The 12,859-nt window shown below is 34.7% G+C and overlaps 1 protein-coding gene across 1 annotated transcript; it reads left to right on the top strand.

Moving 5' to 3' along the window:
• The first annotated feature begins 772 nt into the window (after positions 1-772).
• On the top strand, positions 773-3,519 carry LOC129260304 (dopamine receptor 1-like). The gene has a single exon (XM_054898309.2). The coding sequence runs from the start codon at positions 1,165-1,167 to the stop codon at positions 2,299-2,301; it is 1,137 nt and encodes a 378-aa protein (XP_054754284.2). The 5' UTR covers positions 773-1,164; the 3' UTR covers positions 2,302-3,519.
• Positions 3,520-12,859: the final 9,340 nt, after the last annotated feature.

Below are 12,859 nucleotides of genomic sequence, written 5' to 3'. Positions count from 1 at the left end.
AGTGATTGGATGTCATCGAAAACGTCGATCTACATTTTTCGATTTAATATTTCTATTATTTACGACAAATCTACTGCAATGAAATAAGTCAAAATTTTAGATAATTATTACATGAAATATTTATATAAAAGCTAATTTATTTTTTATAACGATACGTGTAGCCTGTACATATGTTCTGTCAAGAAACTAAATCATATTCTTTTGTCTCAATATCATATCTAATTGGATATACGTGATCTTTTGCATACTATGAGACTAAATTTGTGCTAAGATGAACTATTTGCATAATACTTCGAAGATTCACCTTCTATCTACCTTTCTTTCTCAAAATATAACTTTTTTCCCAGGACATTTTTAAAGAATATTATCATTATAGTATAGCTATAAAATTCAACGCCATATATTTTTTCTACAAGATCGTATGACTGCGATTCGCAAGCAATCGTTAATGAGTAAAGTCGATATTCATCGTCTGCCCCATTTGGTATTTTCATTTTACCGTTTCATTTCATTTCTATATATACCGCTCGTATTTTTCGGGCAATGCAATAACATTATATAAATAACAGAAGATAAAACCTCTCCAACATTGAGTTATCGGATCTCCCAGCCAATCAAGTGAAAATTGGGCGGGTTCCTCAGTCCACTATATAGTCTGCATCACTCCCATGTTCATTACGAGCATCCCATATAACAGTGCTGGTGAAAGCCTTCGCATAAAGGTAGACTGATGATGGCACTCGGGACGCGCGTACACACTATGTGATCGGCGTGGGTGCATCAAAGGTGATAGCTCGATATCGTCAACTTGGAGAAATATTGGCCGGAATATATATTCTATACTTACCGTATCAGGTATATATTACGGGTTTCGATATGCTCTTTGATTGGTGACTCTATGACCCTACTACTCGGATCATATTCGCTATTGATGTATTCCAGAAGGTGATAAATTGGATGAAACTAAGCAAGTGGTATTCTTTTCACGGTGAGGTTGATAATGACTGGTATGGAGGGAAGTTGAATATCGCACTACGCTCTTCTCTGTACATTATTTGCTTCAGACTGATATTTAAGGGAAATTATATTTCATTATGTATTAAACCATAAGAATATTTCTGAGACTGTATTTCTCTGTTTGCTAACAAAGCATTGTGTTTGATAATGGATGTGACCGTACCATCACAGCTTAAAGTTAATTCGGATGAGGAAAGTGCTACTAGTAGATACATTGTGGTGATCATCGATGTCGTACTCATGGTCATCATCGTCGCATCCATTGCCGGGAATCTATTAGTATGTTTATCTGTTGGATTGGATCCTGTATTACGTAAACCGAGTAATGTATTTGTAGCGTCATTAGCAGTAGCTGATCTGTTGGTTGCCGTTCTAGTCATGCCTTTCTCCCTCTCCACTAACTTTGTCCACAAGGATATCTTCACTCCCGTCTTTTGCAAGGCATGGATATCTTTCGACGTCACATTTTGTTCGACATCTGTGATCCACCTCTGTATGATTAGTGTTGATAGATACTTTCATATCAAGGAACCGTTCAAATACAAGCGATGGATGACCAACAAACGAGCTCTGTTGATCAGTATCATGGTCTGGATCATCAAATCTCTTTCTGCATTCCTACCAATATTCTTAGGTCTATTCCACGGTGAAGAATCTGTTGAGGATGCCTCGAATGCTACAGATGCGTACGGTGACGGATTGGAGAGTGCTGCGGGATGGCATCTCTCAGGATCCATCTTCTGTGATAATGCTTTCAATCAAACCTACATCATTATTACAACACTCGTCGATTTCTTCATCCCAAGTTGGATTCTTCTCTTCGTTTACGCGAGGATATATCATCTTATTCAAACCCGCAACAAGAACCTGCGTCAAGGTTTTTTAGCAGAAGGTAAATCGGGTGATGAGAACAACGCAAAATCAACCGATTTTCGGGTCAACAATCAGCATCATTCTCATCACAAAGCCGCCCTCATGCTCGGTACCATCATTGGTCTGTTCTTGGTCTGCTGGACACCATTCTTCCTTAACCTTTTTATATGTTCATTTCGACAGTGTGTTTCTTTTTCCTCGAAGAGAGATGAAGTATTAACATGGTTAGGATATATTAATTCAAGTATGAACCCTTGTGTCTATTCTATTTCTAATCCTGAATTTCGCCAGTCGTTCAAAGATATTATCCATCATAAACCAAGATCGTGGGTGATCTCAAGCGCTCGACGTATATCATTACAATACAGGAGCAATGAAAGAACCACTGAGCATGCCGAAGCCCGTTGTTGAAAAAAGAAGAGCTCCCATTGTAAAAAAAAAACAGTATTTCGTTGACTTAGAGTTGGCTTGCAATTAGTCTAAGTTATACATTCCTTTGGAAAAAAAATCCCAAGAGAATACATAGACCAGACCTCAGGAATAAGGAATGTCTAGTTTGGGCATTGTAGCATCTATTTGTTGAATGATAACTTTGATTTCTAATAAAGAAGAATATTTTGTGAATACATTTGCTATCGAGATACGTACCGGGATACAAGAAGGATACATATAGTCCAGGATAGGCCCCATAGACAAGGGGTCGAACCTTGTTTTTTTAGATATACAATGTTTTTTTATGGTTTCTTGTCAATTCGAGGGTGCTGATTCCGAATCTGAATGATGCCACTCTTGTATCCTTGAGCATTTTCCGCAAATTGGCAAAATCCAAAATGGCCGCCAAAATATGCAAATTGCCCATGAAAATCATAAACTTGCCAACACATTAGCTATAAAATGCATGTAGTTGTTGTGCAGAAGTGAAATACCAATTGGAAAAGCGATATTTGACAAAATATTTATTTTATTGATATTCAAAATGGCCGCCATAACCCCTGTATACTTTATTATGTAGAATATGAATGGGGAAAATATTTTTTTCAAACGAGAGCACTATTATTGCATGTGATTGTGACCTGCGAGTGGACTACTGTCTGAAAACATGACTATTAACAAAACTATGTCATTTGTATACTATCTAATGTGATAAATACTGTATTATGATATTCAAAATGGCTGTCATAGACTCCTTATACTGTGTACAATATATAAAAGGGGACAAATAATTTTCACAACCTTTGAATTTGTTTGACTTTAAAATGGCAATAACTGCGAAATATTGGTGTAACACTGTCTGACAACAAGGATTTCTAACGAAACATATCATTTCCCTTGCAATTTCGGTAATTATGTTGCATGTTGACATTCAAAATAGCTGCCATAGGCCCTATCTGTATTATGAACAAAGCGAATGAAGAAACTAATTTTCACAAGAGTAAAAACAATAAAATGAATGTAATTGTAATCTACGAGTCAAATATTGTCTAAAAACATGTTTTCTGGCGAAACATATCATTTCCTTTTTCATGCATGAGATAAATGCTGTATTGTAAAATTCAAAACGGCCCCTATGGGCCCTTACAGTATTATCTACAATGTAAATGGGGATAAATACTTTTGAAAGAATTAGGATTCTCGTGACTATGAAATCCATATAATTCTGTTGTATAAGGAAAATGTTGTTTGAAAACGTGATTTTTTAAATTAAATATAACATTTCCTCTCCCATGTAGGTGATAAATACTGTATTTTGACTTTCAAAACGGCCGCACAAGCCCCTACAAATTCTGTAACATGCGTATAGGGAAACTAATAATCACCAGAATGAGAACCAAAAACGCACGTAACTATTTGATGTATAGGTAAAATTTGGTCTTGAACATGATTTCTGACTAAATACATCACATAATGGTTGAGAAGGTAATAAAGGATTACTTTTAAATTCAAAATTGCTGCCATAGCCCAAAGTAGTATGTACATTGTAACTGGGGACAGATAATTTTGACAAAATTTTTACTATGAAAATGGCTTAATTTTGATGTAAGTGTTAAGTATTGTCTAAACCCAATGTTTTCTAACGAAATATATCATAGCTTGTGTCATAAAGGTGATGAATGCTGCCTTTTAAAAATGAAAAATGGCCGCCATAGTCCCTTATCTTAATATGTAAAATTTGAATGGGGAAAGATAATTTCCACAAAGAAACATATTGCAGCCATTTTGAAATTTAAATGTAGCATTTATCACCTAAATAACATAAGAAATTATCTATTTGGTTAGAAATCATATTTTCAGACGATATTTCACTCATACATGCAACATCATTTAGTCAAGCAAAGCCAAATTATGTTAAAATTATATGTTCCCATTCACAAAGTACATAATAGGCCTACCGTTAGGGCCTGTAGCGGCCATTTTGACTTTCAAAATACATTATTTATCACCTACCTGGCAGAATGAATGATATATCTTGTTATAAATTATGTTTTCAGACAATATTTTACTCTTAAATCACAATTATATGCATGTTATGGTGCTGACTCCTGTGAAAATTGGTTTCCCATATCGATTGTACATAATACAGTCAATGTCTTTTGGCGGCCATTTTGAAAGTCAAAATACAATATTTAACACAAATATGAAACCCGAATAATATATTTCGTTGCAAATTATATTTGGAGACAGTATTCCACTAATTTACCACAAAAAATTCGTTTTAGTGCTCACCTTGTGATTGTTTTTGTCCTCTCTCACATCGTAGATCATAATTTTAGGGCCTTTGGCGGCCATATTAAATATCAAAATACAGGGTTTATCACATACATGGCATGTTAAATAATAAATTTCGTTTACAATAATGTTTTTAGTCAGTATTCCACTCGTTTATCTTAACAAAATGCATTTTAGTGCTCACTCTTGTGATTTTTTGTGTCACCATTCACATTGTACATAATAGTGTTAGGGCTTTTGGAGGCCATTTTGAATATCAAAATACAGGGTTTATCACATACATGACATGTTAAATAATAAATTTCGTTTACAATAATGTTTTTAGTCAGTATTCCACTCGTTTATCTTAACAAAATGCATTTTAGTGCTCACTCTTGTGATTTTTTTGTGTCACCATTCACATTGTACATAATAGTGTTAGGGCTTTTGGAGGCCATTTTGAATATCAAAATACAGGGTTTATCACATACATGGCATGTTAAATAATAAATTTCGTTTACAATAATGTTTTTAGTCAGTATTCCACTCGTTTATCTTAACAAAATGCATTTTAGTGCTCTCTTGTGTTTTTTTTGTGTCACCATTCACATTGTACATAATAGTGTTAGGGCTTTTGGAGGCCATTTTGAATATCAAAATACAGGGTTTATCACATAACTGACATAACAAATGATATATATCGTTAGCAATCATGTTTTCAGACATTGCTTCACTCATAGATCATAATTACTTGCATTTCAGTGCTCAATTTTGTAAAAATTAATTTTCCCCATTCATATTGTACAGGGGTCTATGATGGCGGCCATTTTGATATCAAGAAAATAAATATTTTGACAAAAATCATTTTTTTAGATATTATTTCACTCCGGCAGCACAATTGCATGTACTTTATAGCCAATGTGTGGACAAATTTATGATTTTCATGGGTAATTTGAATATTTTGGCGGCCATATTGGATTTTGCCAATTTGCAGAAAATGCTCAAGGTTACACGAGTGGCATCATTCAGATTCGGAATCAGCACCCTCGAATTGACAAGAAACCATAAAAAAACATTGTATATATAAAAAAACAAGGTTCGACCCCTTCTATCCTAGACTAATATACTTATTTCATTCTCAGCTATATGTCACGATATCATAGCTAATTCATATTGGTTCCTTTGACCAATTTTTGTCGTCAAATGTGTGTGTTATGGAGCTTCTTCCCGAACTTAGAAAGGGTCGAAAAAGGGTCGGAGTTTTTTCATAGTCTTAAATTAGTTAATTCCTCTCTGAAAATGGGAAATGGGGGTGATTAAGCAAGTGTATACTTATTTAATTCAATTCAATTCTTTAATTTCCATTCAAATATTTAATTATCAAGTCCAAAATTATGTGCTCGTTAAATGCCCATTTTTACTGGTTTGTACAAATATGGGTAAACATGGAAACGTATTCAAAATGGCGCTAAATGGTGTCCATTACGACCACTATCCAATTTTTGTAATGAAAGTTATACATGGAACGTGAATTAATAGTGCTGTACTCCTTTGGTTCGATTGGTGTTTGTTGTGAAAGTAGAAATAAAGATATTCAAAATGATTTATCAGTTTTATAAGTATTTTTAATTGATATCAAGCGCTTATGCATGTTGATATTCGCCCCCACACCCTTTTACACATTGTTGTCCTCGTGCAAAATTTGAAAAATGACATTGGCCTGATATGGATTTCACACTTTATTTTCACAAAGAAATAAATCCTTATTATTCGTCGGAAAAGTGGTATAACCAGCGCAATACAATTATTCACCTTACCTTAAGTTAAGACTGGAAGGGGAAGTGTGAATTATCATTATCTCGTGTATGCTATTCGAAGGTGTAATCAAAACAAAACACATTCTAATAGGGTAATCAAATTTCGTTCTAACGAACAATTGGGATCTGATGATTTTCTTCAGAAAGTCCGGGATTCACCCTGGTCTGATCTTGAAGTTATCTCTGACGTCAACATGTATTGGAATAAATGGAAAGACATTTTTGTTTCAACCATTGAGGAAATAGCAACACTAAAATATTTACGAGTACGTGAAGAGACTCTCCCATGGATAACGCCAGATATAAGAAAGTTAATGAGAAATCGGGATTCGGTGCATCAAAATTTTTTAAAGGGAAAAAATTCAAAAGATCACGATGAAAGCCAGACTTTGTGTATTTGGAAGAATTACAAAAAACTGCGTAATGATGTAAACATCTAAAAGAAATTATTTCACTTCTAAAATTCGTGAATCTGCCAACAATGTTAAACAAATGTAGAAATATCTAAAGGTCTTATTACCACAAAAACATTTACTTATTCCTAATATTTTTGAAATAGAAAATGTTTTCTGCCGTGATGACAAAATCATAAGTAACGCATTCAATGATTATTTCGTTGAATCTGTAAGATATCCTGAACTCCAGAAAGAAAGTCTTTTCACACTCGAATGCAATGAAACAGATAATGTAAGAAAGCATGTTCCTCTTTATGAATTTGATTTTGAAGAGTTAAAGAAGATATCATAGCTGATCTTTTATCGAAATTAGACACCAATAAATCAACTGGCGTTGATGACATTAGTAGTTCACAACTAAAAAATGCTAAAACAGAAATAATCCCTCGAATAACAAAATTGATAAATATGTCATTTAACGAGGGAGTTTATCCAGATGAATGGAAAAGTTCTAAAATTTGTCCATTGTTTAAGAAAGGGGAAATTAATTTGATATGCAATTCCAGACCAATTGCAATTATGCCTGTTGTAAGTAAACTGATAGAAAAGGTTGTTCACAAACAATTATATTCCTTTTTGACCACACATGATATCTTAAGTAAATCACAGTTCGGTTTTAGACCCGGTCATTCGACCTCTGCAGCACTGGGGTCGCTTACAGACCAATGGTTACGCTTCATTGACATTGGGGAAACAATAGGTGCGATTTACGTTGATCTAAAACGTGCGTTTGACACTGTCGACACTCAGGTAATGTTAGTCAAATTACGTCGTATAGGATGTTCAGACAAAGTTATTACGTGGTTTAATTCTTATCTCAATGATAGAACCCAAAGAGTAGTTGTTCGAGGCACTCTCTCAGATGAGCAATCTGTTTCGCTAGGAGTACCACAATGGTCAGTCCTTGGGCCGCTCCTTTTCTTAATATACATCGACGATTTGGTTCATACCCTGAAATATTGTAGTATTACCATGTACGCAGACGACACCACATTATATGTTCACAGTACGTCTGCACAAGATATTCAATATAAGCTTTAAGATGATATGAGTTCCTTAAAAGAATGGTTAAACGTAAATAAACTAAAACTTAACACGGATAAAACAAAGTTTATGTTAATAGGGACACCCCAAAAGCTATCTAATATTTCTATGGAAAATGTAATTATCAAATTTAATGGAGATGTTATAGAACGGTGTACAACGATAAAATGTCTTGGAGTCATAATTGATCAACACCTATCTTGGTCATACCAAGTTGATAATGTATGTAAAAAGGTGTATGCCAGCCTAGGTATGCTAAGAAGGGTTAGGCCTTATGTTGACCAAAATACCCTCAAGACTCTATACCTATGTTTAGTCCAATCATACCTCGATTATTGCTGTGAAATCTGGGGGTTGCGTTCAATATGCACACAGATCGTATAATCAAACTAAAAAAAGAGCGGTTAGATTAATCCTAAAATGTAATTTTTATACCCCCTCAAAAGAAATGTTTCGTGAATTCCAATGGCTCCCCTTCAACGATCGCGTTACCTATTTCAAGTGTGTTTTTATGTATAGATGTATCAATGGTCTGTCATCGGAATTCTATCGTAATGTGTTTACTTTTGCAAGTGATTCTCATTTTTTTAACTCTAGATATGCAGCAAAAGATAATTTGATCACCAAAAACTCATACCGAAATGTTTAAACACTCTTTATCTTACTCAGCGATTTTACTTTGGAACAACTTGCCATTTAATTTGAAACAGTCAAAATCTCTTTCAATCTTTAAACAGAAACTGAAAGTGCATCTTTTTAAATTTTAAATTTTATTATTGCCTTTTAATTTGAAATCAACTTTTCTATGTCTATCTAATTTATTTTATCTATATGTATTGCTTTGTATGTAATTTGTTAATTAGTATCATGTTTTTAAGGATGCCGTATGCTTGCTACTCTGTTTTCTGTTATGATATGAGTTAAGTTATTTAGAATATTTCTGTGTATATTTCATATGTATTTAAATGTTTTTATACTTGTTTTTATCATGTATTCCAGGGCCCCACGGGAGACCAGTTTATTGCTGAGTGGGCTACCCTGGTTAAATATATTGAAATAAATAAATAAATAAATAGAACCATTATAATATACGATAGTATACTCAATGTATTACCGTGGGTCACGGCATGGGGGGGGGGGGGGGCACCGGCAAAAGTTTTGAGTCATTTAGTGGGCGCGCAAAGCACACTCAATAGAGACATTTTAATGTCGGTGCCAATATACGGATATGTATCTCATTCTTCAAATAACGCGACCGCGAAGCGCGAGCTGAATTTTTTTTATATTCAGACCTAAAAAAGAGGCATTATAAGCAACATTTGTTATCATGATACGTACCTGTCTCACTGAACAAAAATGCGAGCGCGAAGCGCGACCTGACATTTTTGTATATATTGACCCCTAACGGGCATTTTAACATGTTTAAGGACTATTTTCAAGAAATTCATGAAGAGCATACATATCTCATCAAAGTCATCTAATGCGAGCGCCAAGCGCTTGCTGAATTTTTTTTAGAATTACACCTAAACACATGAAGCACTTTTTGTAATCAGAAACATAATACGTATCTCCTTAATCAAATATTGCGAGCGCGAAGCGCGTACCCCCATGCCCCCGCAGTTACGCCACTGACTACGTGGTTCAAAATAATTTTCTCAGAATTCCAGAAACAAAGACTCCTCTCAGGGAGGGATCCTTATTAATCGTGAAAAATGCATGTTCGAGATATTTCGCTCTATACTATAAACAGGATTTTTTTTTTTTTTTTTGGGGGGGGTGTATTCGCCTTCGAGTAACTCACATGCACGCACACATAGTATCTTCCAATTATATTACAACGGTTATACTGTGTAATAGACAGTGGATAAGTCTTCTGACTTTGAAACAGAGGGTCGTGGGTTCGAATCCCAGCCATGGCGTAATTTCCTTCAGCAAGAAATATCCACATTGTGCTGCACTCAACCCAGGTGAGGTGAATGGGTACCCGGCAGGATTAATTCCTTGAATGCATGAGCGCTGAAAGGCAGCTCGATCTAAAGCCGGGGTAATAATAATGATAATAACGCGCCTCGGAATAGAATATTTCTAGATAGATGGCGCTATATAAATGCCTATTATTAGTATTATTAATATACATGTATTTCCTTATCCCATGTGGGGTCGTAGATTTAATACATTTTGAATCAAATTTGCCTACAGTATATACCCTCGCTCCCATCTCGGCCCCTCTCTGCCCCTCCCTCCCCTAGCCTTCCCTCCCCTATTCACCCGCTCTCTCTCTCTCTTTCTCTGTCATCCTCTCTTCCCCACTCTCTCTTGCTCTGGATTCTTGTAATTGTGACAGAATCTGATGAATCCGAGGAAAACACCGAAATAGCTATCATATTTCTTTCATTATAGTCGTATCATTATGAATAAGGACGAAAACATCATACAAATATATCCAATACGAATTCTTAAGTGATTGATCAGTACGATATCATTCTCCAAGACCTAATTACTCGGGATCCAATTGTATTCTAAGTCCTAGAAGAAGCAAGTGCCATTTAGGTCGTATATAAGTCTTTATGAAGTGCCTCGGCTGAAAACCGTAATTCCATACATTCATCACATCTGCCGTACGAAAAATATGAATCGCATATATTTCTTTTACAAATAACATGCATTTATCAGTGGCGTAACAGGGGGGGCAGGGTGGCAAGCTGTTTCCCCCTGGCGGATTTCACCGGGAAAATAAAAAAAACGGGAAAAAGAAAAAAAAAGGAGGGAGAAAGAAAGGGAAAGGGGGAGGAAAGGGGAAAAGGAAAGGAGGAAATGGAAAGGGAAAAGTGAAAAGAAAACGAAGATTTTTTTAATGGAAAAGGAAAAAAAGCGGGAAAAGGTACGAAAGGAGAACATTTGACAAAGAACAAATCATTCCGAAATAGGCTTGTGTAATGCAATAGCATGATGGGAAATAAATTAAAAGATGACAAAATAGCAAACAATAGCGGGAAACGAAGGTAGAATGGAATAACTCAAAAGCTAAATTAGAAAACAAAGAAAAGGAACAAGAAAAAAATAATAATAACACGACCGGGCTGCCGAGGATTGAAAATAAAGAGCGGGAAGAAAGATGGACTGCATGCAACATTGTGCTATAAGCTTGCTAAATTTTATGCAAAAAGCTACCGGGGCTTTGCCCCGGACCCCACGCAGTAGGGGCTCTTCATCTATAACCATCAAATGGCTCTATAACGCCCCCCGTTTAATCAATTATATTCTTCATATTGATGACAACCTGTTTTCAACCAGGGTATATAGCCACTTCACCTAATAATCATCCTTCGGCATTATCCCCTTAATAATCCGAATGGCTGGTAAGAAAGGTAGAATGTTTGATTTTTAATCGATTTGGTATTTTTTGCTTTTAAAGTATTCTTTTATTGCTTCTTCCAGTAGATACAAACATAAACTGACTTCATGAATTTCATAACTTCATAAATGATGAATCATAATAACTTCATGAATAATACATCCAGGTACCAATAAATAAGTACTTCACGAACAAATATAATAATTTATAAAGTAATCCATTCATTTTCCAATTCACTGAAAGAAATTTATTGGACAGGGATTGAACCCACAGTGCCCCCCACCCCTGTTTATGAGGCGAGTGCTCTGTCACAGAGCCACTATTTTCACCATCCTAATCAAATTGAACATTTTGGGAAAATTGAACAGGCTTATATAAAATATATTATTATAGTATCATTACCCCGAATCACAAAGCAGAGAGGGGATTTTTTTTTAAAATTCAGGATTCAATTTTATCAAATACCCTCAAACTTGGAGGTAAACTATAAAAAATCGTTGACAACATTAGAGATAAGAATATATATATATATATATATATATATATATAGATCCAGTCTACACTCTGTATCATGGGTGATACATTTTAAGAAAAGGGTGTTATACCAGTCAGTGTTCTGGTAGTAACACACCCTCTGATGTTAAAATATACCACGGACTTTGTACATAACATATGCATTTAACCTTGGACTATTTATGTTTCATTTCTGAAGAAATGAATTACCCACCACTGTATCTTCCTTATAAAGAAGGAATGACGAGATTCACAGCTACCCTACTCATCAAAGTAATTATTATCATCTTTCACGTACTCGTACAGCTTTTCCACATAATACAATTATTGTCACATGTCCATTATTTGGAATGATCTGCTAATTCCAGTTATATATATACTTTTAAACGTAAATTGAAAAGTTATATTTTAAACAAATATCTTAATGACAATTCCTCGGCTCCCTAATGTTCCTCTTAACCAATGTCAGTCCATCTTCTTTTTTTTTTCTTTTCTACTTTATCTCTTTCTATTTCGTCAATTATTTTTTTCCTTGTAACATATTGATATTAAAACAAGTTGACAATTACTTCTAATTTTATCAATAGGGAACCTAAATTACAAGCTCTGCTTTTTAATAGTTTACCCTTCATATCCTCATATTATTGATATATCTGTCTCTAATCTGAACCTTCAATTTAAAATCTTTGTCTTATTTATAATGAAATATTGTGACGTATTGTATTTTATCATTAGGGCAAGTCCAGAAAATTATCAACCTTTTTTGTACGTCCGACCCCCGTTTTTCTCAAGTATTACTTCACTTCATAAACTGACCAAGTCATGGTCCTTTGAAACATTACAGACTGTCAAAAGAACAAGAAATCAAAGACAGAAAATTTCATGAAGGTCCCACGCATAGGGGGTCGTAAATACATATTTTATGAAATTGCCCATTAGTGATTTTAATGTCTTTTGATGGACGATATGAGATATGAAAAAATAAACCAAACGGAACTGAAACACTAAAGACTATTGAAATAAGAAACAGAATGTGTAACAGCAATGGTTGTTGAATCCGTACCGTGAATTTTATACTG

The sequence above is a fragment of the Lytechinus pictus genome, unplaced genomic scaffold, assembly GCF_037042905.1.
Source record: "Lytechinus pictus isolate F3 Inbred unplaced genomic scaffold, Lp3.0 scaffold_19, whole genome shotgun sequence".
Lineage (NCBI taxonomy): Eukaryota > Metazoa > Echinodermata > Echinoidea > Temnopleuroida > Toxopneustidae > Lytechinus > Lytechinus pictus.
Note: the sequence above shows the minus strand (reverse complement) of the source record. Positions and strands in the feature narration are given on the sequence as shown.